The 26,384-nt window shown below is 43.9% G+C and overlaps 1 protein-coding gene across 2 annotated transcripts in view; it reads left to right on the top strand.

The window, feature by feature from the left end:
* The window catches only part of LOC139909672 (solute carrier family 66 member 2), a 54,706-nt gene that overhangs the window by 23,021 nt on the left and 5,301 nt on the right, over nucleotides 1–26,384 (top strand). For both annotated transcript variants that reach the window (XM_078283112.1, XM_071896867.2), the window contains one exon: nucleotides 11,471–11,687. In XM_078283112.1, the coding sequence (XP_078139238.1) occupies nucleotides 11,471–11,687 (217 nt within the window). The remainder of the gene's footprint in view (nucleotides 1–11,470; nucleotides 11,688–26,384) is intronic.

Below are 26,384 nucleotides of genomic sequence, written 5' to 3'. Positions count from 1 at the left end.
AAAGAGCCTTGATTCAGGCAAGGATGCTTATCAAATGATTTCAGTCTGCATTGCTATTGGGTGACAACCAACGTATCTCTAGCAGTAATCTTAATTCAAATTGGTGGATAATTAAGCGCTTAATTACTTGTGCTCATCCCCTCTACTTCTGACCTGACTCTCAATTAAATGCAGCTTACAGTGTGTTCTTTACTATTAAAAGGCATGCTACGCATTCAGGCAAGAAACTGTAAACTATTGCTTTGTGAATTCATCATTTGGGTGTTTCTGCATGAATTCATTTTGTAATACAGTAAATGTAATGCAAATCATGTCTGTGAATAAATATGCATTAGAAGACGCAGGCAGGCAGGGTTTTTTTTATGGCTGATTCAGGCCAAACAGGGCTTAGTGAGGCCACTGCAGATAGTTCTGACGGGCATTATAGAACAATTTGGCCCTCTGTTAATGCTTAATTTATTTTTGTTAATTCACTGCACACAAAAGATAACAATAGAGAATGTACTTAAAACAAAATGCAAATAGGGCAGTGAGGCAACAAATCCAATCCAGGCTTAAAAATGTCACCTGGAAAGATAATGCAATAGAAGCAAATCAGAACTCAAGTAAATAGCACAGCATTGTGCACAGTACAATATGCCGTATTCCCTTGTGGAAGAAAGCACAAACACAGACACAATTATTGGAAAATTACAAATTACAGTGGAGATGGTAATTCTGTGTGTGTATGTGTGTGTTTGTGCAACTGTGTGTCTACAGTGTACTCACGGTGAGATGAGACCATTTTAATTTCTCTGCGAAATGCACAAAAGGGATAGGCTCGAACGACTCGGAGTATAAAATGACTCAAAAGTATTATCTTAATCCCACTTTCCTCAGTGAATATGAACTCAGCTGCATTGTCACAACTTACACTTTTAATTGCATCGCACATTTGGCCGCCTTCCAACTTATCATCGCCTCGCACATTGCCAATTATTTCATTATTAACCTACACTGTAAATGAGCCGTTAATTATCTTCTCAGGACTGTTATTTGCGAGCCTGGGCTTGGCTAAACGACGGCGTGTTTACATACGGTGTTTAAGGGAGCCGGAGAGGTCAATTAAGCCCATTCTTTAGGGTCAGATGCTCCCTTTTGTTGCGATTGAAGAGCTGGCGTTTGACTGACTAAGCTTTCCAGAACAAGATTGCAGTGAGTTTGGATGGAAACAGTAGTCCTTGTTACCGCAAACAACCCCCAGTAACGCATGGATGGGCCCAAACCCAGGCAGCACTGGCCGCTCCGCCCGTACCGCCGGTACTGGCTCAGTCTGACATTGTGTAACATCCCTCTCTAAAAATTCCCCTCCGCTGGGAAACAGCTAAACAGAATTAGCAAGAGGGGAGGGGGGAGGAGCAGGAGGAAGGGGAGTGGATGATGCGGAGGGGTGGAGGATGGAGGATGAGGAGGGGGGGGGGTGCAGATATGAAATTATTCAGGGGCGTTTGTGGAATCATAATGAGATGAGTCGGTTCTGTTTACTGTTGTTTCTTTTCTTCTTTTTTTAGCCTCCCCTTTCATTTGTTTTTTCCTGGTTGACTTTAATTAGCTTTGTGTTGACTGATTAACGCATGGATTGTCCTCTTCCCTGCTGAGGAACGAAAAGTTTTCGTAAAGAATTGATCGCATCAAAGAAAGGAATCTTTCGAAAACCTCATGATCAGCAGTCTTAGCCGAAGTTTCGGAGAAATCCCTCGGCATCTAATTGAAATCTCCAGTCAGCGGAGCTCAAATTTGTCTTGTTAAATAAATAAAACGAGTCTTTCTTTTACTAGGGCGGGGGCGCGGTTTTGCAATGAATTTTTGGTAATGAATTTCACTGCTGAGTTAAATGTGAACTGGTATAAGGGAGTAAAAGCCACTGGGAAGGTGACACATTTGTTCTTGTGTGTGTGTGTGTGTGTGTGTGTGTGTGTGTGTGTGTGTCTGTCAGTATGTGTGTGCGCCCACAGTGACCTAATGAGTGGACACTATTTCTGAAGCTTTTACATTATTGAGAGCGCTGAGAGAGAGAGAGAGAAAGAGAGAAAGAGAGAAAGAGAGAGGGAGACAGCAGTAGATATCTGGCCCTCCTGTCTGTCTTCGTTAAGACCTGTCCCGCTTGTGGACCAAGTTATGTTTCTGCCACTTCCCGCAGCACAGAAACAAGCCGTTCCCCCTTTGCTTCTTCAGCCTCCGCTGCAGAGGCTTCAGAACGCTTCAGCGACTCCCAACATTTCTGTCCATTCAAATGACTACAGAGGTTCTGTGGTGTCCTTTGTAAAACATGACATGAAGGTACTAGAGGACTGTTCTGGTATGTCTGTTCCTGTCAATGGAGCTCTGTGAACTGAAAAAAGCGCTACTGGCACAGAGTCAGCAGGCTCAGCTGATAGTGTGGCATGGCAGCTGCCCCTTGACCACGATTTGTGGGTCAAGTTAGGATAAGGATGAACTTAATCATCCATAGAAGAAAGTCAGGTTCCGTAGAAGAGAAGAAAAAACACCTATACGCAAGTGAGACTTTGTGCGATGGGAGTCAAGCATAGAATAGACAGTATACAGGAGACGTCAGGAGCAGCAGCTGTCAGCCATCTTCATGTGTATTGAGTAGACTTCGCGGAGCTGCGTCGTCTCGCTCGGAGAATGGCAGCGCTGAGTCAGCATATTTTGAACCTCTCTAGCTGTCAGCGTCTATCTCCGTCTCTGTCTCCGAGTCTCTATTCTCAGCTCTGAGCTCCGCCAGGAAATGCCTGGAGTTTACCCTCCACATATCCAATCGGCTGAGTCGAGGATGCTCACTCTCTCTCTGACTCAACCCCCCTTCACACATACACACACACACACACATACACACACACACACACACACACACACACACACACACACACACACACACACACCACCTTCTCCCTCTCCTCTCTGGTGAGACAGTGGCGTCAAGGTGTTAACAGTATTGACACAAAGACAAGCGATGACTCCGCTGTACCCTAGATAGACTAGTGAGACCTCAGGACTCACACAGGAGCACACACACACACACAAACTGGGGTGGCTTTCCCGATAACGATGTGTCTAGAACATTCGCGACATTCACACACTACTTTCACGTGGCTTTCCCAAAGGATATCGTAGGACGAAAATGTCACGACATACTTGAAGAGCAACTTGGGAACGACCTCACAGCTCGATAATAGAACTGTCAGTTTGCAGAGCAGAAAGCATCACATATCAATAGCAGAATCATCGATTTGATATTATTTGTTCAATAATATAGTGCTCTTTATCTTGTTGACGCATGTTGGTAGCCTATAATTTCAATGTAAACAAATTAAAATAGTAAAGTTATAGGCACTACTTTGCACTTTGAATATATCCATGTTATTATAAGGCAGCTATGAAACATTGTAGCGACCCTGGTATAGTAGAATATACTATTTAATTTCTCCCATTGCATTTGCTGATTATAATATGTAATGTGTACATGGTACATGTTTTGCCTCTCAGTGGGAAAGGTTGTGGGTTCAAGTCTAGCTATACATTATAACTATCACGAACCAGAGAAGGACCCAGATACAGACACTCAGATCAAGGTAGTATTAAAGTCCAATTACAGTCTTTATTCCACAACAGGCAAAACTCCAGTAGTACACAAAGCAGGCAGGTGTATAAGGGTACCAGGTAAAAAGTCCAAAACAGCAGGCAGGCTCAAAACAATATGCAGGCAAGTGGTCAAACCAAAAAAGCAGTCAGGGAATAGCAAACAATACCAAGTCTGGCAGGCAGAAATCACAAGTCCAGTAAACAGGCAGAATTCAGGTAATCAGGATACGGGTAACACAGGAAACAACGCTGGAACAAACTTGGAGAACTCACACTCACTGTTTATCATGTCCCTCAGCACATGATTTATGAGCGTCTGAAGTACTGCCGGAGCGTTGGTGAGGCCGAACGGCATTACCAGGTACTCATAATGACCGCTGGGGGTGTTGAACGCTGTCTTCCACTCGTCTCCCTCCCGTATATGAACCAGGTGATAAGCGTTGTGCAGGTCGAGCTTGGTGAAGATGGTTGCCCCCTGGAGGAGTTCAAAGGCTGAGGAGATGAGTGGCAGAGGGTACCGATTCTTGACCGTGATGTCGTTCAGGCCCCGGAAATCAATGCAGGGACGGAGGGTCTTCTTATCAACAAAGAAGAAGCCAGCACCAGCGGGAGAGGAAGATGGGCGGATGATACCAGCAGCGAGGGCGTCACCGATATATTTGTTCATGGCTTCCATCTCTGGAGCTGTCAGAGAATATAGGCGACCCCGGGGTGGCAATGTTGCAGGCAGGAGGTCTATGGCACAATCGTAGGGATGATGAGGAGGTAGAGAGGTGGCCCAGGACTTGCTGAACACCTCTCGCAGGTCTAGGTACTCGGCTGGTACCATGGACAGGTCTGGACACTCCTCAGAGGCAGGAGAAGCTGGAGAGAGAGTATGTGGGGCAGAGAGAAGACAAAAGGACTGGCAGAAGCGACTCCAACCTACTATAGTATTGGATACCCAGTCTATGTGTGGATTATGCTTCTTCAACCAAGGGTGACCCAAAACTACCGGTACCTGAGGAGAATCAAGGAGGTGGAGACGGATCTCCTCCCGGTGGTTTTCCGGAGATGAGAAGCTCAACTGGAGAGGACACCAAGGTAACTCTGCCCCGGGACTGCCCATTAAGTGCACTGGCCTCTAGGGGTGTACTGAGGGGTGAGGTAGTCAGACCTAGTTGCTTGGCCAGAGAAGTGTCAATGAAACTCATCTGCACCAAAATCTATCAGGACGTGGAGGGTGTGTTGTTGGTTACCCCACCGGAGTATGGCGTGAAGCAGGGTGCGACGAGCAGGTGACTTGGGGGATTGGGCTACGCTCACCAGTACCCCCTTGCTTACTGATGAGCGTTCCCTTTTAACGGGCAGGTAGCGATGAAATGACCGGGCTGACCGCAGTAAAGGCAAGATTTACTGTGGATCCTCCTCTGCCGTTCTGCCGGAGATAGCCGAGTTCGATCCAGTTGCGTGGGTTCAACTTTGTCCATGTCGGGGCTGGCTGTAGGGAGAGGTGTTGAGGACTGCTTGGAAGCTGTAGGGGAGAAAGATCTGGTGAACCTGGGAAGCGCTGGGGCACGAGACGAGCTGTTCTCCCTCCAGCGTTGTCGTAGCCGACTGTCAATGCGGGTGGCGAGGTCGATGAGGGAGTCTAGGTCTGGTGGTAACTCCCGGGAGGCTAACTCATCCTTAATGGTATCTGTGAGTCCATGTAGGAAGGCGTCCAAATTCCAAGCACTACTGGTGGCCAGATTCGGAAACTCAATAGCATAATCCGAAACAGTTTGTGTACCTTGTCTGAGTCGAAACAGTTGCCTCGCAGCCTCCCTTCCAGACAGTGACCGGTCGAAGACCTTCCTCCTTCCTTCCTTCAGCAGTAAACAAATCAAAACGAGAACAGACAGGTGAGTTTGACTCCCAAAGGGCAGAACCCCACTCCTGGGCTCGTCCAGACAGCAGAGTGATGATATAAGCTACCCGGGAACGTTCGGTGGGAATGGTGGATGGTTGTAACTCAAAAACCAAAGAGCACTGAGAGAGAAATGACCGGATACTGGATCACCAGTATAGCGTTCGGGAGGTGGCAGGCGAGGCTCTCTGGCTGGCGGGGAAGGAGCAACAGGACCAGGCATGACGACCGCCTCGGTGTCAGGCGGGACAGGAGCAGGCTGGAGGGATGATTGCAGTCTCTGTAACTGGGTAGCCAGGCTGTCAAAGAGGTGCTTCTGGTGGGCAGCTAAAACCTGGAGGTCCTGAGAGATGGTCTTAAGCTCTTGTTCATGCCACCCTAACATGGAGCCCTGATGGTCGATCGCAACCCGGAACTGATTGCCGTCTGCTGGGTCCATACTGGCCAGATCGTACTATCACGAACCAAAAAAAAAAACAAAACACTAAAATAGTAAAGTTATAGCACTACTTTGCACTTTGAATATATCCATGTTATTATAAGGCAGCTATGAAACATTGTAGCGACCCTGGTATAGTAGAATATACTATTTAATTTCTCCCATTGCATTTGCTGATTATAATATGTAATGTGTACATGGTACATGTTTTGTCTCTCAGTGGGAAAGGTTGTGGGTTCAAGTCTAGCTATACATTATAACTATCACGAACCAGAGAAGGACCCAGATACAGACACTCAGACCAAGGTAGTATTAAACTCCAATTACAGTCTTTATTCCACAACAGGCAAAACTCCAGTAGTACACAAAGCAGGCAGGTGGATAAGGGTACCAGGTAAAAAGTCCAAAACAGCAGGCAGGCTCAAAACAGTATGCAGGCAAGTGGTCAAACCAAAAAAAACAGTCAGGGAATAGCAAACAATACCAAGGCAGGCAGAAATCACAAGTCCAGTAAACAGGCAGAATTCAGGTAATCAGGATACGGGTAACACAGCTGGAACAAACTTGGAGAACTCACAAGACGATCTGGCAAAGACAGGGTGAAACAAACAGTCTTATATAGGGAGTGGCTGATTGGAAAATGGATAGCACCTGGTGACTGGCGGGAAACAGGGAGAGAGATAGAGAGAAGAACTGGGCTGGATGATGACTGGAGTGGGTAAAGGACAGGGAACCAGGACTGGATCAGGTGCTTCAGCTGGAACTGGCAGCAGTTGTAACAATAACACTTACATATTTATTTAAATCTATATTGTAAATCTATAAATCTATATTTAAATCTATATATATAATACATACTTTAATTTTAACCTATAGGCAATATTTGATACCTGTCATTAAGAGGATGCAGACTTTCTCTTGGATGCTCTCTGTCTCGGGTGCTAAATCATGAAATCTTAGTATTCTTTAAACAATATTAGTGTATATATTACTGTATATGTTTCATAGTTCTCTCATGTAGATTGGACAGCGCCCTCTGTCTGCAGAACGGGATCTTGCACAGGCTGCAGCACTCGCAAAGAGAATCTTGAAATCTCACGACTCCAGAGGTGAGATTTGAAGTGACATTTCACGCCCTAGTTGAGTTGCGAGCGCTTTTGGGAAAGCCTTGAAATATTGAAGTATTACGTCACGACATAGTTGGCGCTGCAACATTCTTTGGGAAACCCATCCCGATCAACCTGTCTCCCCAGAGCAACTTCACACACACACACACACACACAAACATACACACAATGACATCCTTGAGGCTATTTCTTCCGCCGTTTTTAGTAATTGAATTGTTTGATCTCGAAGGCGCTTTGTGTAAAGAAAGAGTCTGGGAGAAGAAAGGGTGCCCTCACCTCCTTCTGGCACCCGTGTCTCTGGGGGTCTTTGAAGTGTTGCCCTGGTCCCGACACACACCAGACACTTCTGCTGCCTCAGACACACACACACACACACACACACACACACACACACAGGATGCTGTTTGGAAAGGCCGAGCCGCTGGGCTGGGCTGGGGTAGCAGCTACAAAAAAAACAAAAAGATACAGTTTAAACAGACGAGAATAGCAGCAGACGGGAGAGTCGGGCGGGAATGGGAGAGGAGAGAGAGGGTAGAAAAGAGGCGGTCAGCGAAAGGAAAGTTAGAACGGTGCGTGATACGAGAGGAGGGCGAGTGAAAGAGATGACTCCATGAATGATGCATGGCTGTGTCTCTTCATTACGCTTTTCCAGCCAATTTGATTATGCAGGTAAACATACCAGGCGGTATAAGGGAGAGATGAGATGGGATAGAGAAAGAGAGAGAGAGAGAGAGAGAGAGAGAGAGAGGGAGAGGGGATATGAGAAGGGGAGGGGTGTGTGTGTGTTGCTGTATGAAAATAGATTGGATTCTCTGGGCAAGAGGACAAGAGAAGAGTGTTTTGGTGTGTGTGTGTGGGTGTGTTGCCGATAAGAGAGAGAAAGAGAGGGAAGGAATTAAAGATGGAGAGATGAAGATTTGAGAGGTTCAGCGGGCGGCTTTTCTGCGCTGAAAAGTTGACAGTAGTTTTAAAATACCGCTCCTCTCGTTGTTGCTGGTGTCAGCGTGTTTATACCTCACTACCTTGGCCTCATTCAAAAGGAGAGCGGGGGGGGCTTTTATGTTTCTGATAAAGCGCAGCCTCTAAGCCCCCTTCTGGCTCTCCTGTCTCCCTCTGCCAGCCTGCTATAGCTAGAATCATTCAGGTTTGATGTGCTGTTGAAGGATGGGGCGCCAGGAGTGGAGAGGGACTTGTGAATAAGACCTGAAGTGTGCCAGCTCTTTTTTGGCTTCTCTCAGTGTCATAGTCTATGAGGACAGACATTAGTCATGCTCTGAGAATTGAGAGAGAGAGAGCATGTGTGTGTGTGTGTGTGTGTGTGTGGGTCCCTTGTCGCCCACCTCCTATCTCTATTGTCATCGGTAGGCGATGTGTCTTATGTGGCTCGCGGTAATAAAGCCATTAATCACGTTCGCCGTTTGCCACAAACATGCCACACTGCACTCGCTACAAGATGTCTCACTCTGTCCGTCCCAGGATGCAAAGGCAGATGCAGCTCGCTGGAGTGGAATGGGAAACGTCCCAGGCTGGTGTGTGTGTGCGTATGTTCAAACTTGTGTGTATCCAACAGTATGTGTGCACACATACATGCATATTGTCTCACATACACACACACATGCACACGTATACACATACAAACGCACACACATGGATACACACAGGTCTTTTCCCTCATATACAGTAGATGCAGCCTACACACAGAAAAATAAAGGAACCGGAACTGAAAATGGTTCTTCGGAGTGATGCCATAGAACAGTGGTTCTCAACGTGGGGTCCAGGGACCACCAGGGGTCCTTGATGAATTGTTAAACTTCACCATTATTTCATTTACAAGAAGTGAACACAATTAGAGAATGTAGAAGAATGACTGTTTTGATCATAGTTTCACTGTTATCTCTCTACCTACAATACAGATAGTCATGGAATTCTGGACAAAATCATATCTAATAATTAAAATATTCTCAGACGTGGGTCAGAGAGACAAAATCTCATCAAATAGGGGTCCGTGGCCCTAATGTGGACTAAATTAGGGGTCCTTGATATGAAAAAGGTTGAGAATCACTGCCATAGAAGAACCATTTCTGGTTCCACAAAGAACCTTTCAAGAACCTTTTAATATCCCAAAGAATATGGTTCTTTGGGATATTAAAAGGTTCTTAATTCTTAGTTATTGGATGGTGGGTGATGGCATAAATGTGGAAAATAACCAAACCCCTCTATAGTATATATTGTGCAATTGCAAATGAGACTATACAAGGGCAGATAAACAAAAACACAATGCAGGTGTCTAAGCAAAGGAGTGCAGAAATCCTTATAAGAACCTACAGAGAACCATTTTCGGCACCTTTATTTTCCTGTGTGATATCGTTATGTGCAGGCAGAGTATGGAACGTTACAGCGGTACGCGGAGCGGCCAGGTGCTTTGCTATATGCAGCGTCACAGTCCAGTCCCCACGCTAACTAATGGGCTCTTATTTAGCCATCAATCCCCCTCAGCTGATGTCAGCTGGTTTTCCGCAGCTCCATGGTCATACATAAGCAATGAGAGATTGTCGATCAACTCAGATCATGGTCCGCTGAGGAGACGGCTGATGGTGGAGTGTGTAATGTTCCCCCCCCCCACCCAGAAGCTTTTCAGAAGAAGGGTGGGAAAAGCCCCTGAAGCAGTATTCAAGCTGCATGACAGCAGATCTGAAGCTGATAGAACCGTGTAGCACTCTGAGAAAACTACTGGATCTTTGGTTCTGCAGGGAAGTTGCTGATTGTATACTATTCAATTTACATTTACATTAAAAAGTAAGAACATTAATATTTATAGTGTTGAGGAAGAAATGGAAAAGTACCTATACTAAGCAACCTTCCTATATGCTCACTTAACCTTTGACCCATATTTACATTTTAAGTGCCTAAAATTCATTAAACTCTAAAAGTAACATCTTGTGTGTTTCTCACAGAACTGTGAGCCTGGAATGTGCAAATGCCCAAAATCTCATGCATAACGTTGACCAAGTGGCCTTGACAAAATAATAAGTTGTTGTCTTCTACAAGAAGGTGGTCATTTCTTATTATGCATCTCCTTAAAGTGCTAGAACTATAATTATCATTGGTTGTTCAGTCTTGTTCATATGACCTTATACTTTTCGACCAATAGCTTTATTATATTCTATCTGTATTAACTAATGGGAGTTGTGCACGTTTAGGTGATGTTTAACATTCATACTTCGATTGATGTGGACTTACTATACAGTATAGTTGGAATGGTGTTGGATGTTCAAATTGGATAATTCTTTGTTTCCAGGCTTTAGTTGGAGGTAAAATCTGAGGGAAAACAGCAATTTGCCTATGTGCCATTTATTTTTATTCAAAATCATACTGATTTCTGAATAATCTTGCATAGATCTGGACTTTCTCACTGGCTTGTCAACTCTTGTTCTTGGCCAGCTCCTTCATTCAGGTTTAGTAGAGGTTGTTTTAGAAGGAAGACAAGAAGGAAACACTTGGTGAATAGGGCTTCATCAGTGAAGGGAATGGCTTTCTAAGGGCCTCGCATGGTAAATAGGGTTGTATCAGTGGAAGGATAGCTTTATACTGACTGTAATAAACTTTCTAAATGGCATAGGCCGGCCTCGCCAAAGGCCAGGTTATTCCAAAGTAATAGAAATGTGAAAGCTCTCGAGTCTCTCATTTATCTTTGTTTCATTCACTTATGCATGTGCACAGTATTGATTTAGAAGTGCTGTGTTTGCAGAATTCCTATGCATTCTGTAATGAAACACTCCTCTGTTCCTGCTCTCTCCTCCTTCCCCTCTTTCCTCCTATATCGCCCTCCGCACTTTCATTCTCTATCTGTCACCCTTCCTCCTCGCTGTTTCCATCTGCGCGCAAGCACCCACTCGTGCACCAAGAGACACACACAAACGCGCGCACACACACACACACACACACCTCATTCTTCTTACTCTTACTTCTTTGTTCAATCATACCTCGTCTCTTTGCCTTTATTTTCTTTCCTTTAAATCCCCGCACTTCTTCCCCATCTTCACTCAGTTTCCCATTGCCTTTCTCCTCTACCCATTTAACTTCTTCTTTCCCATCTTTCCCTATATATCACAAAAAAATTGCAAGTTCACCCTGTGTCACAAATTTCCATCTGCTGTATCTGTCTCTGTATACAGATACAGTATGTATCTGAACCAAAGATGGAACTTAATTTGGGCCTTATCCCTGTAGTATCATATGGCTGACCATCTCCGTACATCTAGGCATAATTAGGATAGTTAGGAAGTTTTAACTATTTTTACTGTCTTTACTTTACTATGTTTTAAGTACTGGTGAGGTAAAATTCTCTCTATGTATCTGAAGTCCTCCTGTCTTCTCTCCTCTCTTCCCCAGAACTGGACCTGCGTTACTTCTGGAAGTGGAGCGTGTTCGAGGACTACCTGCTCTTCTGCTTCGGCTTCACGGTGCTGTGCGCACTGCTCACCCTGCTGCTGCTGGACTCCGCCGTGTTCGTGGAGGCGCTGGGCTCCCTGGCCGTGCTGTTCGAGGCCATGCTGGGCCTGCCGCAGCTGCTGCAGAACTTCCAAAACCACTCCACCCGAGGCATGAGGTACGGCGGGCCAACAGAGCTTACTCTAACTCACACACACTGAGATGCACACTGGCAACAAGTGTCTCAGGGCCTTGACGATGCATCACTGACACCACATGGAAGGCACACTCTGACAGCAGGGATTGCAATTCATTTGCATTCTCATTAACAACATATGCTGAGAGCATGTAGCTATAGTTTATAATTGACATACTTAACAGATGATCGTTGTGTTGTTGTTCTCGACTGTCCACATGCACCCGTAGAATTTTGCATTTTTAAATTTTGCTATTTTTACATCTACCATTTAGTGCAGTGGTTCTCAACATGGGGTCCGGGGACCACCAGGGGTCCTTGAAGGGGTTCCAGGGGGTCCCCAGCTAATTGATGAAGTGTTAAACTTCAGCATTATTTCATTTACAAGAAGTTAACACAATTAGAGAATGTAGAAGAATCACTATTTTATCATAATTTCTCTGTTATCTCTCTACCTACAATACAAATTCTGGACAAAATCATATCTAACAATAAAAATATTCTCAGATTTGGTTCCGAGAGACAAAATCTCATCAAATGGGGGTCCGTGGTCCTAATGTGGACTAAATTATGGGTCGTTGATATGAAAAAGGATAAGAATCACTGATGTAGTGGCCTAAACAATCGAGTTTGTGTTTGCACTACTGAAATAATCGCAAGACATTTATTTCACCACACTACTTGATCAGATTCTGCTCTAAAATTGCTATAATGGTGAAAGCTGATGTCAGGGCATTTTTTAAAAATATTGTGAGGGGATTTTTACAGGAGAAAAGTGCAATAGCTGGTCAAAATTATATGTGCTTGCAATATTAATGAGGAACTCATTGAGGAAAGGAGGGAAGAAAAAAATCTCAGATTGCAGAATTGCAAGTTTTTGATCTATACAGTAAACAAGCTCAAGTACATGGAAACATTAGAGGCTACACAACAACACTCATGATTCATAGCTTGAATAGACCCAGAGACAGGGAGAGTGACAAACAGTTACATCCAACCTGATTGGAAAGGTGGCGAGTCACCATGATGTCATGATGAAATCACTCCGCCAAGGGTAAATCCATTACCTGCCATGGACCCCTGACACACTGAGTGTGTTCATAAAAGAGATGAATTAGAGCGTACAGCGGCCCTCCTGCTCCTGGACTTTATGTTCAAACTGCGCTCACAGCGGGCAACTTGGGTCATAAAGTGTAGAAAGTGGAGCCGCGAGCGCTGTGATATGACAACTCATCTGCCCGCTTCTCTTTCATTTTTATGCTTTCTCTCTTTTTCTCTCTCTCTCTCTCTCTCTCTCTCTCTCTCTCACTCTCTCTCACTCTCTCTCTCTCAAGATCAACAAGGCTTTAATCAAGGAGAAGAATCAAGAGATCCCACACACGGCATGTTCTTGATAGAATTACGACCTGCCACATGTTGAGCTAATTCATGAAAGGTTTAGACTGTGTCTGCATTCAATTGAAGGCCACCCTTAAACTTACACAGGGTGGGAGAGAGGGGAAGAGAGGGGTGATGGAGGGAGGGAGATGAAAGGCTTCGCTTGCATCATGAGTGTTGTTCCAGTCAAAATCATAGTGATAGTGTGTAAAGGTCAATGTGCTCAAACTGATTAGCAGTTAAGGTAGAGGACTGTGAGATCAATTACTCTCCTAATGGCATGGAGCCTCATACTAATTATGATCATTATTCCCTCATTACAGGCCCCTTGGGTGGGGTCATCATCAGCGTGAAAACCATGCACGTGTGTGTGTGCATGCATGTATGTATGTGTGTTTGTATGTTTGTGTGTTTGTGTGCGTGCATATATAAGTGCAGTCACATGCTCTTCTGGTCACACATCACTGGGAAAAGACCATAGGGACATAACTGAATATTTCTGCGGTCACTTACAATACTCACTCATTTGGACTCACACATTGTCACGTGTGTAGAGTGAGTATTAAGCAAGCGTATGAATTAGACTTCAGTACACAGCGGATAATTCATGAGGCACATCACATGCTCACCAGGGGGATACGATGAGATGAATGGCTAAAGTTAGCATCTTGCTGTGACGTCAATTGGAAATAGCAACTCTCCCCGGGTTTGACTCTTCGTTTTCTATCTTTTGAATGGGTTTAGTCTAGAAATCTAACTTGACTTTTGAAGAGTGTTTTTTCAATTCAATTCAACTTTGCACAATGAAACAAAACAAACATTTTCTAGGGGTTACGGTACATTGCCAGCAGTTAAAATGAGACAAAACAAAACAGTAAAATCAGACAATATTGCAATGGAGGATCACATGTTACACATTGAAGTATTCAGAATTGGGCCTCAAGTATTGCAACAGTAGTATAATAGTAGTAGTAATAGTAGAGTGTGTTACTTCTTATATTGTTTTGTGTTACTCCCCAAAATTGAATTACTTTGCATCAGTTGCTAATACTGTGGAGGACAGAATCTGCCATAATTAGAAATGTATACATGTATTTATTTTTGTATTTAGTGATATATGTATTCATTCATTTATTAATCATTAATAGACAAATGCATTCATTTGTATCTAATTATGGCTGATTGTGTCCTCCACTGTATAAGCAACTGATGCAAAGTAACACAAAACAATATAACATGACAAGTTACTGCTCTTAGTCAGTAATAAGTAATCTGATATTTTGACTTCTGAAATGAGAAAAAAAGTAAGGTGTAATAGATAACTTTTTGCCTAACATGCCTACCTAGTAGCTGGGGGGTTGAGGGAGGCCTGCTGCTGTGACAGACAACTCAGCTCTGTAGCACAGACTGAGAGGCTGAGAGAGCCGCATGCAGCAGGAGGAACAGAGGCTCGGTAATGACTGCACAACACAGGACTTCTCTCACTGATACATCGCTCACTTGTCCGCTTTTCTGCCTCTCCCTTCCATCTTGTTAATCCCTCCCTGGGGTTGTTGTTTTTTTCTTCCAGTATTTTTCTGGCCCAGTTTGTTATTCTTCATTTGTTTATGTCATATCCCCAAAGCATAAACATACCATGGAAATAGTGTAAACCTGGTGAGGAAAAGAGAAGAAGAGAGGGTGAGAAGGGCATTCATCTAAGTCTCTGCATGTCCCCCCCCCCCCCCCCCCGAGTGACAGTCTTGTACCTTTTCCCTGCAGACGAGTGACAGAGTGACACATGGAGTGCGTGTGTATATTCTCTGCACACTGCATGCAGCCCCTGTCTTCATTGTATATCCCCTATTCCGCCCCGGCACCCTGTCCCCCCCCCTTCCATGTTTTGTCTAGATTAACTGTCACTCAATGTCGCGATAGCAGCTTTCATACTGAAACACACACAGAGGAAAAGCCCATGTCAAGCCTGCACAAGTTTTCGCCTCCTATCAAACCTATTCGTTAAACACAGTGAATAAGCTCTGAACATACTTTACTTTCTTCAAGTCAAGCTGTTGTTTACGTGTCAGGGATGCTGTAGGTGATGCGCTGTTTGAGCGATGATGACGTTCCTCCTTGTTAATCTGCCCCATTTCACACGAGGTGTCCTAAGGGCGTACTGTACATCTGGGCTGGCACGTCCTGTAAGCGTGTGAGTCGGAGCGGTGATTTAGAAACGAGTGAATACCATGGCAAAGAGCAAATGCGCAATAACACTAGATTGGGTCTCTGGGATGACTGATGAACAAGCCAGCAACATCAATTCACAAAACCCAGAGCTCTGGCGAAGTTCCCGCATCGACAGTCATATCACGTGCTACCAAAAACTTCCAAGCCGGCCGACTGGCTAAATGTCTGGGGGAAAGTGAAACAATGACTGATGATATTTGGTCGAGGTGCTAAATTATGAGACTGGTTCAGAATGCTCCCCTGATGGGATTTCTTTTCTTTTTAATGACTTACAAATAGATTTCTTCTAAAGCTTTTTTTTTTTTGCTCTATCTTTGCCCTGCATTATAATGATCAAAACATCAAAACTGCAAGATCGAATCTGCGGTATAAAACTCTTGCCATACCCAACTGAATCACATGGATCAGGCCCAAATGCAAATGTGCTTTTAATTCCATAAATAACATGTTCAACTCTACTTTCTAAGTGCTGTATTAAAAAAAATGTAACTATTATGAAAGACAGCACAATATTAAAAGACCCTATCCAGCAAATACTCATCAATAAGCTGTAGTATTTTTGCTGTTATATTTTCAAATGGGTTAAAGGACAGGAGTAAACCAGGTTCTGTTTGTGCTGTTTTTGGGTAAACACCTATAGAAACCTGGCTCAAATATTAGAGGAACACCTCCACAAGGTTCAACAGCAAGTTCTGACTTCCCAGGACCTGAACTATCTTACATCTACACCGAAGCTTACACCTAATTTGCAACATTAATAACTCTTAACCTTGCTATTGATCTCAACAACAGTATCCCAATGGGACGGCTGACCCTGCCGGCTTGAAACAGCCCGCTCAGCAGTTCACTGTGTGTGTGTGTGTGTAATATGCTTCAGCCCGCACAACCTTCATCAGATGAGTTTGGGGGATTTTTCCTGCTTGTTCAGTTAAGCTTGAACAAACCGTTTCCAGATATGATGATACACCACATTATCTCAGGTTATCCCATGTGAAATAGTGAGTTGTTGTTGTACAGTCGAGGTCCCTTGAGTCCTATTACTGGGGTGCGATGTTGACTGTATGGATGTGTTTCATCAAGGACTGCTCACCTTTTCTAGGTCATCCAAATGATAGTCTGCACACGTTTGCATGGTATAGAGAAGGAGACAGCGACTGACACACACACATACACACCAACTGTAGTTATAAGGCCTGATCACCATTGGGACTGCGTGGCTCGAAGGCCGCAACTCCTTCGACGGTTCAGGCTTACTGGTAAAGCCCAGGCTTAAGGCCACACTTCACTGTTGGGGCTGTAATCAGTTTCTTCAACAAGCGGAGACACACCCTGCATGTACACATGTAGCACACACACACACACACACACACACACACACTGCTACTCCAGGGAAATGGAGTGGGAGAGTGGTAATGAAAAGACTCTCTCTTTTCATGCAGAGGGAAAGAGAGAGAGAGAGATGGGGAAAACTGGAGGAGGTGTAGTGAAAACTGCAGTGGATGACAGAAAAAGACTTGGGGAGATACAGATTTGAGGGATGAGAGAATTCAGATCAGGGAGTTGGCACGCTTTATTCCCGGCCTCATTCCTTTGTTGGCGCTTTATACACTTTGTAACTTCACTTTTTCAACTTTTCTATTTTTTATTTGAATTTAGAGCCCACATAGCCGTTCATGTTATTTTCATGCCCGGAATCATATTCAAAACCCGCTGTAAAAATTCAGAAAATTTCAGAAAAATGCATGCTTTTTGTCATTCATGAAACACTGACTTTTTGGAGGTACAAAGTTTTCACCTGACAGTGATTGGCTGTGGAGTGACGCTGTCACACGCGTGGCATTCAAAAGCTCCGATTATTACTCAGGTGGAAGCTACAGTTGAATCCTAAAGATGCTGTTTGTTTATAAAAACATAGTATGTGTATGTGTGTGTGTTGTTGCTGTCTTCTTGGCTGCCTGGGGAGCCCGCCTGTCTCTCTCTTCCCTCCCTCTCATTTAACTACAGTGTGTCTGTCTTGCCCCCTCTCCTGCTCTCTTCTCCCTGCTCAGCACTAAAGCCACAAACCGTCACAATGTCACTCAGCGAAGGTGGAGGGGACACACTGACAGTGGCAGTCTGTCTAATGCGCTGACAGAAACGCACACAGACAGACAAATACCGCACCATTGGCTCTCTCAGGGGAAACTTATCTCTCTCCTTCATCTGTCTTTCTCTCACTCTCTCTCTCACCTTCACAGTTAGAAGCTCTGGGTCCCATTACCATGTCCCTTCGATGGTGGCCTAATGGCGGTCTTATGCTTCTCTTGAGGCACCCATTAACTTGAGGGGATATAGTACAGAAGGCCAGCACCTTTACAGTACGGCCCTTGAGAATTGTAGTGCAGAGAACGGCGATGCCCTCTAAGCACATGGTGACCTATGAACCCGAGCTGTGTGTCCCAAAGGGCCGCCGTCCTTGTGTGACTGTGAAGAAGTACCACATCCAGAGGGGTGAGTGTGGGGTTGACAGTGGCTACATGTATACTGTATGAGCACAGTATTGCGGATACTGCCTCATATACTGGTTAAGGTCTTATGTGGGATAAGATGTTTATAATTTGAATATCTCTTTATCTATAAAGAGAATTCCTGCTTGTGTTCTCCCACTGTGGTTTAGCTATAGGCAAGTAAGCTAGTTACAACTACACAGAGCTTGCACAGACTGCGAAAGACAGCAGTAAATGGGATAATATGTTAACATAATACACATAATGAATATCCCAGGTACCTTATTCAGGTTTATTGTAAAGGGGATGTGACATTTACACATGGCACCTCGTAAATGGGATACTTGAGTATCCAGAATATGAAAGGAATATTAATGTGCATGTAAGGTTTTAACCATGTAGACACAGATTGACCAGATCATTGACCTTTCTCTATGAAGCCGTCCACTTCATTCCTCTTCTCACTACATATACAGACATTAGTAGCCTACATGTTCTCTTCTGTGTGTGTGTGTGTGTGTGTGTGTGTGTGTGTGTGTTGTGTATGCGTGCATGCATGTGCGTGCATGCATGTATCTGAGTGTGCCTGCATATTTGTGCGCATATAAGAAAGTGTGTGTGAGCAAAGCACTTCATTATTATTTGCTTGGATATTGATATATGATATCACATATAATATCACAGCCTGTCTCTCTTGGGGCAACCATGTTGTAGGAATTTCAATTTTCCTTTATTACAGTAATATAGGTATTTGGTTTTTAATGAAAACACTGTCTACATTTGAATTTGTTTGAGCTGCTATATTAACCGGTGAGTGATCTAGCGGAGTGATCTGATAGTGACACTTCCTGAAACAAGTGAAACTGCATTGGAAAGGAGGGGAATTATCTCACTCCATTAGCAGAATTTGGACTAGAAAAATAATATTTTAATGTTGAATATGAAACTACTTGATTTGTTAAGATGGACATTTTTGTGGTGTAACATGACTGGTACTCTGTCAGTTAAAATCCAGTTTTGTGATTGTTTGAGATGTATTCTTCAAATTAATTTGCTTATCTTATAAACTATATTTGGTTGAAAGGTAACATGTCATGATGCATAAGACACTGAACTTATACTCTTTCCTATACTGTTTACTATACTATACACTTTGCCATACTGCCCCCCCCCCATGCTGCTCTACTGACCTGTTGATATTGTTCAGAGTGAATGCCATTGCCAATTTCCTCTTTCTTTAATGTAGTTTGTGTGAGTTTATATGAGTTTTATGGCACAAACGGAAGGGGAAGCTTTTACTGAGTTTGAAAGAGGGGAGGCGTGTTTTGTGTGTGTGTGTGTGTGTGTGTGTCTCTATATGCTGTATGTGTGTGTGTGTGTGAGAGAGAGAGAAAGACAGAGAGAGAGAAAGGGAGAACCCATTGATCAAGTGCAATCGCATGATTGAATCAGAGAGGGCCTGCTGAATGTAGCAGCGACCCAGTGGAATTATTCATATCTGCTCCAGGCCAACACCGGACAGGGAGGGGTAAGAGAGCAAGATGCAAAGAAATATTGGTAACACTGACTACCACACCCATAGTACATTAGAAGGGCGCTCATATGGAATTATAATTCACTCATCATTCCTTTTGACCGGGGCGGTCTTACCATTAGGCCCCGGCAGCCAGAAGGCCTCACAAAAGACAAGAATAATAAGTTATATAAGCTTATTTTTCATCAATTATCAATTATCAAAACACCCCTCGTCTTGTTACAATAAAAAATATTTCAATATTGAATCATGTGCTCCCCCACTCAGTCAGGCTATAGTGGATTATTCCACTTGACCTCTAGAGCCATATTGCCACTTGACTTTAAGCTCATTTCCCTTGCCACTGTACCAGTTGCTGCAAGAGAAGTAAGAAACAAGACTAGTTGTCCCTAATGATGGCTGGGCTGTTCTACTGAGCCATGCCTCCAGGCTTACACTACGCACTTCAATAGCAGTATGTTAAACATGGGGACAAGGACGACGTATTGTGCTGTGCCTACAGCCCAGCTTAAAAATAGAAGTTTTGTTGACTTTTTTCATGAAAGAATCAACTCCTGCTAGTGTTTACCAGTGACACCATGTGAGTATCATTCGTTTCTCAGCCACATTGTTCCATGTCAGCGCACAGCCCTTACCATGGAACATCAGCCCTGGCACGCATACTTAGCTCAGCCCCAACTCAAGGTTAATGTATAGAAAGGATGGATTGAAAAAGGTGAAGTCCACCCACAGGTCCACCCCGGTTTATAGCCATGCTTAGAACACATAATGCTTACTGATGCTTTATATCAGCACAATGTAGATCTAACTTGTCATCAATATTAAATACAAGTGTGCTATAAATGTTTATGATCTATCAGAGGCTATATGGCGAGGGTTATAATAAGTCACCTTATGTGACAAACACACAACTCAAATGTTATAAGTGTTATAAGTATTACAAGTGCTCACAGTAAACTAAAATGATCCATGCATCATCATAAGTTACCATTGCATGCTTAAAGAAAGGTGTTGTGCCTTCCAATGGGTCCAAAATAAACCATAAAACCATATAACCATATAATTGTTCACTTCAGGTTCACTTCAAGTGATAATGTTGCGTGATAGAGTTTAAAACATGCAACTTTCATTCGATGGTGTCAGAAAAACTATAGATAGATAGTCATTTACACACATTCATAAGACTTATAAATCATTAAAAGTATTTCAATAATGTTTTATGAGTGCTGATATGATGCATCAGGAAGCATGATATGTGTTCTTATATTATTATATGCATCCGTAAGCATGATATGTGGTCTTGTATTATGAGTGCATTATAATTCCTTATGAGTGCCCTTATAATGGACTATAGACAGAACATCGTGTTACCAAAATATCCATCTAAACATGTCAGTTAATTCAGCATTGAGTCTTAAAATCTTATTTTTCTTGAAATTATCTGCCAATAGTGAGATAATTTTACATATTTCTAATGCAAATCAACTTGTTTTTTTCATTTCATTAAGAACAAATTTTAGTTTATTTATGAGACTAAATGACATATTGATGAAAAGATTGACATTTCTTGCAGTGAGGAGAAGAGAAGAGAGGACAGATGAAGAGATGTAGGGATAATAAAGGAAAATAGAGTAAGAACAGGCAAGGAGTCGAGCAGAGAGGGGATGAGAGAAGAAGTGTCAGGAGAAACCAATTATTTTTTGTTTGTTTTCTATAAACAACAACTGAGCACAACTGACTTTAGTTAGCTATTAAATTGTTTCATATGAGAAATAGAGCTTTTGTTTAGATTCTACAAACAACACAAGACCACTGTTCTAATAAACATATTGAAACAGCCATCTTCAGGCCTTCTCATCTATTCTGGCTTGTTTACATTCTCCAGAAGTATCTAAAATGTCTGTAGGCAAACTCTGTGTGCTACTCCCTCTTCCCCTCGCCTCCCCTCCGCTTCATTTTGCAAGGTAGAATCCATCTTTTTCTGGCAGTTTGGAAACCTTTCGGTGTTTGCCTGTGTGCGATCGATCAACATGCATAATTCATAGTTAGTGGGTTAAGAGCAGCTCGGCTTCTCTCTCGCTGGGCCCTTTGATTTCCGTCTCCCTCTTCGGCCCCCTCAGGGAGAACACCGGTGTGGATGACTGCAGCCCTGCTGTTAAACCACCTCACACACACACACACACACACCCCCCCCCCCCGTGTGTGTGGGCGCACACATGTTCACACACGCACACATGCGCATGTACAAACAGGCATGTACTCACGCACGGCTGAGCTGACAAAGACGGAAGAGGTGTTTGAAGCCCTTTGAAGATTTTTGCGTCAACCCCTGCTGGTTGAGTGCGTCTCTTTCCTTTAGCTTTGTATTACCATTATCAAGCAATTACTAGGACTCTCTAAACTCCCTCTGGAGGCTCTTTAGTTCTCACACACAAAGTCTGATTCCCCACTTAAAGCTTTAAGACCGCGCAGGGTTTAATTTGCGATCAGCTACCTACTTATCTCCAAAACAGCAGTGGAAAATGTGCTTTGCGTCTGCTGTGATACAGTGGACAACCTTGTCGGGAACATAGCTCAGTCATTTTCTCAGCAATGGGAAATTCACCACAATATGGCGACAAATATACCCACACAACAAGGAGTTGCTATGTAATCAGTGTTAGTGCTTAGGCAACACCCCACTGCGCCCAGTGTGCCTCAGCCTTAAGTGGAAAAAAGTTCTTTAGTGGTGAAACTCAGTGATTCCAGGTATTGTAGAACCTAATCTAAATCAGAAATAGCTTTCTTTTCTCTTGAAGGTTCAGTCCAAATGAAGTTTCTCATTAACCATACCATCATCTCCACATCTGCACTGGGGACTGCAGTCATAAAATGTAGATGTATGGATATGAGTCAATACAATTATGTGCAGGGCAGTGGGCGCATGAACGCAGGCTGTTGTTCTGTGCCTGCAAGAATCTTCCAGCCGTTTCTCTTTCCACTTAGCTATTCCTTCATCCTTTTTCCCCCGATATCCATCCATCCATCCATCCATCCATCCGTCTATCTATCCACCCGTCCCTGGGACTGTGGACCGGGAGGCATCGAGACAGGACGAGGTGAAAAGGAGGAGAGGAGGCTCAGACAAGAAGATGACAAGACGACATTTGACAGGAGTGGAGATGAGGAGGGAAGGAGGGGTGAGGAAGAAGACGGAGAGGCAGGTTGAAGGAGAGAGAGAGAGAGGCAGAGGCTGTTATATCGAGGAGAGAGAGAGATGTGGAGGATGCAAAAGGGAGAGAAAGAGAGAGACTGACAGAGACAGATGGACATACAGGTTGGACAAAGATAAATAAGCCAGCAGAGGGACAGGGATAGGGAGAGAAAGAATGGGAGTGGACAGAGGGAGATTTGAAGGAATGGCAAGTATATCTCTTCCAACAGAGTATATCACCCAGCTGTTGTAATAGAGATCCACATAACTGTTTCAATAGTGAATGGTGCCTAATAGAGAATACCACTTAACTGTTCTAATGGAGTATAACACCTATCTCTCCCACTAGAATATACCACATACAGTAACCGTTCAATAACATTTGCCATCTAATTAAGCTGTTGCAATAGAATTAAGCAATAAGTCATAGGAGGCTGTGTGCTGTAAAGCTTAAGATTTAAAGCTACACTAGACAACTTTGCATGTTGGTGCGTCCAAATGGCAGTGAGAAAAAAAATGTGAACTTCAATATCCAGAAATCATGTGACATGACTTCAGTAAACTGCACACAGTACGCTCATGTTTACCAACCTGGCCGGTCTGTGATGCTTTATACCAAAGAAACCAAAGGGATGAGAGAGGCAAAAGATCTAATGGTGAGTCCAGCAAAATCTACGGTGCTCTTCTCTATTGCAGCCCCTCCTTGTGATTTCGGCTGATGAGAAAGTGTATTTTTACATAAAAATCTTGCCTAGTACAGCTTTATGTTAACGGTTATGCAGTAACAGGTGTGTGTTTATTGGGTATTTTAGATAGACTCCATGCGAATCAGAACTGAAGATCAGAACTATCTATTTAATAATATACAACTATAGCAGCTCTAAAAGAGGGTATACCAATGTATTCCTATTGAGTGTACCACCTTGCCTCCTCTTCATTATCTCTCTTTCTTTTTGTAAGCCTCTCTCTCTCTCTCTCTCTCTCTCTCTCTCTCTCTCTCTCTCACTTTCCAAATGTCACTCTCGGCCCTGTTTCGTGTGCTAGTGTTCCAGTTGTCCACTCCAGCCGGTTAGAGGAGCTAATAGCCGGCCTGACAGCTCTCGCTCAAAACACAGCACAATTACTGCCTGGCCCACATACGCCACAGCTATCACACGCCGCAATCAGACCTCCCCCTCCATCACTCGCTCTCTCTCTCTCTCTCTCTCACTCTCTCTCTCGCTCTCACGGTGGCTTCATTTCTCACCCCTCACTCCATTTATCGTCCCCCTGTCCCTCTCCCACCACATCGTCGTTTGTCTCTCCTCATCTGCCTCTCACCTCCATCCGCTTCTCTCTCCAGCTCTCCATTTCCACTACCGCTCTCCCTCTCGATTTTTATTCTGTGACCTCTTCCCTTCTCCCTCCCCTCGCACCCGTCCCATCCTCTCTTTTCCCCCACTTCTTTCCTCACCTCTCCATCCCCCGAGTGCCCTGTTCACCATTTCACCCCCTCTCCTCTCTGCAGCCTCTCTCATCTCTTGCCACTCAGCTCAGATGAAGGTGTGAGGTCAGCGATAATCAATGAGAGACTTGTCGAGCTGAACTGACTGAGTGCGAGTGTGCGTGTGCGTGTGTTTGCATGTGTAGAATATGTATGCCTCTGTTGTCTGTTTGTGTGTGTGTGTGTGTGTGTGTGTGTGTGTGTGTGTGTATGTGTGTGTATGCGTGCATTTGTGTGGATGTGGTGAGGACACATGATTAGACTGTGTGCGTTTTTTTGTGTTTCCGTGCATTTGTTTGTGTGTTTGTGTGTAAATGAATGCATACTTGCATGTATGCTTGATGTCTGTCTGTGTGTGTGTGTGTGTGTGAGGCAGTGTGTGAGGCAGTCAGTCAGTACTCTCAATCAATACCATAATCACTTCTCCTCCCTATGGACACCCAGTGCCTCTCTTAGGGCCAAGTTCAATTGTTTGTTCTGTGTGTCTTTCATCTCCTGTCAATTGGGTCACCGGTCCCTTGACTGTGGAAGATAGAGCTATATAAGACTAGCATGACAAACAGATAGGCTTCCTAATGTGGGGAAATGTGTGTGTGTGTGTGTGTGTGTGTGTGTGTGCTCGCCAGAGATGAACGACCTCAAACTGGTGTTTTGTCTCCATTCCGCTGCACTGCTGTTGAGACTGCTTTTGTGCAGATGACCCGCCTTTGTTAATTACATTGTTAATGATTCATCCTCGTTAATGATGTTTGCCGTCTCTGGAGCAAAGAAATTAGCCAAAGGGGGGAGCATAGAATTTGGGAGGGCAAAGGGAGGGAGAGCGAAGGGAGGGAGGGCAAGGCAGAGGGAGGGGGAGGCGGACAGGACAGAGAGGAAGGATAAAGGGTGGATGGAGGGTAGAGGAGCTGCAGAGAAGGACAGAGGAGGCGTTGTTTAAAATGAAGCAAGTAAAGTGTGGATTTACAGGGGCGATGAGTAAGATTTTTACTGTCCCATAGCACAAAATGACCATAATATACCATATCTGCAGGGGGTTTGATAGGGTTGTTGATCAATATCAATAACTCAATGATTACCTGAGATTTCTGACTTTTAAAACTCACTGTCTGGCCCATATTTGCATTTTCAACTGCTCTAAAGTGGAGGACAGTGCTACGATCAAGCGCCTGCCAAAAAAGCAAATGGCAAACCAGTATTATTAATATCACAGCATTTTGCATTATTACCTCTGTAAGCTGTGCCAGAGACCTGTCGATATTTTTGCAATTCCCCTGTCGCCGACAGAGGTCGATAAAAGTCACTAACTTAACTTAATGCTCTTTTAGAGAGAACAGAAGAGAGAGGTAGGAGCAGTGACAGTAGTAATGAGAGTAAAGACGAGGGGTGAGAGGGACAGCGGAGAAAAGACGAAAGCAGCGTAGTGAAAGGAAAAGACGAGGAGAGAGATGAAAGGAGCGATGTGCGGTTCAAGAGGGTACTTTGAGAAAAGGGAAAAAAGCTGGAAGTTTTAGTGGAATAAAAAGCAAGTATTTCCCCTGAGGAATACTGGCAGCTTAGAGAGAGGAGTAAAAGCATGACAATTTTAAGTTCTTTAGCGCACTTATTTTTGGAGCGGTTCAATGAAACCCTGGAGTGTTTACCCCAACAGTTTTAATTGTTTGGGGAGCAGAACACGTCAGTAAGAGTCAGATCTGCCCCAAACAAGCGCTCCCTGATCAGTGTGGGAGAAATAATAACAGCTGGCTTCTTACTGAACCCTGGAGAGGTCAAGTAGAGAGTCGAGAACACAAGTCGGACTAAAGAGAGAAGCGGCTTCTCATTTTCTTTCTTTAATTCTCTCAAAATGCATTGAAGGTGGGCCAACAAATTCTGGCTTGTATTTTGATGGAAATACTAAATTAGTTTAATACGCTGAACAACTCACCTTACAATGACAATGAGTCAGTTAGACAGTGACAGGTTTTGTGACAGTTAATAGTGAAATTATAGTGGAAATAACAAATTTGTGTGTTTGTGTCCAGGTGTGAAGCCCCAAGTGTCCTGTGTGTGTGTGTGTGTGTGTGTGTGTGTGTGTGTGTGTGAATACCTCATTATTGCATAGAGAATTCTCCAACTTAACCTATTATTTCCCTACACACCTGCAGCTGTAGTTTGGAGTGTAGTTTGGAACAACACACCTGTCCTGTACTTTTCCTGCTCAACACGTGTTCGCAGCATGTGCTAATCACACCTCTTGGACACGTGGCCTGTCTAAATTTGGGCACTAACAATACAGTTGCAGTGGAATAGTAATGTGCTCATTTCCTTGGCAGGGCAGGATTGTTTGGCGGTAATGTGTCGGTCCCTCGCAGGGGCCCGAGGGGAGCCCAGGGGAGGGTGG

Source organism: Centroberyx gerrardi, chromosome 4, assembly GCF_048128805.1.
Source record: "Centroberyx gerrardi isolate f3 chromosome 4, fCenGer3.hap1.cur.20231027, whole genome shotgun sequence".
In the NCBI taxonomy this organism is placed as follows: domain Eukaryota; kingdom Metazoa; phylum Chordata; class Actinopteri; order Beryciformes; family Berycidae; genus Centroberyx; species Centroberyx gerrardi.
Note: the sequence above shows the minus strand (reverse complement) of the source record. Positions and strands in the feature narration are given on the sequence as shown.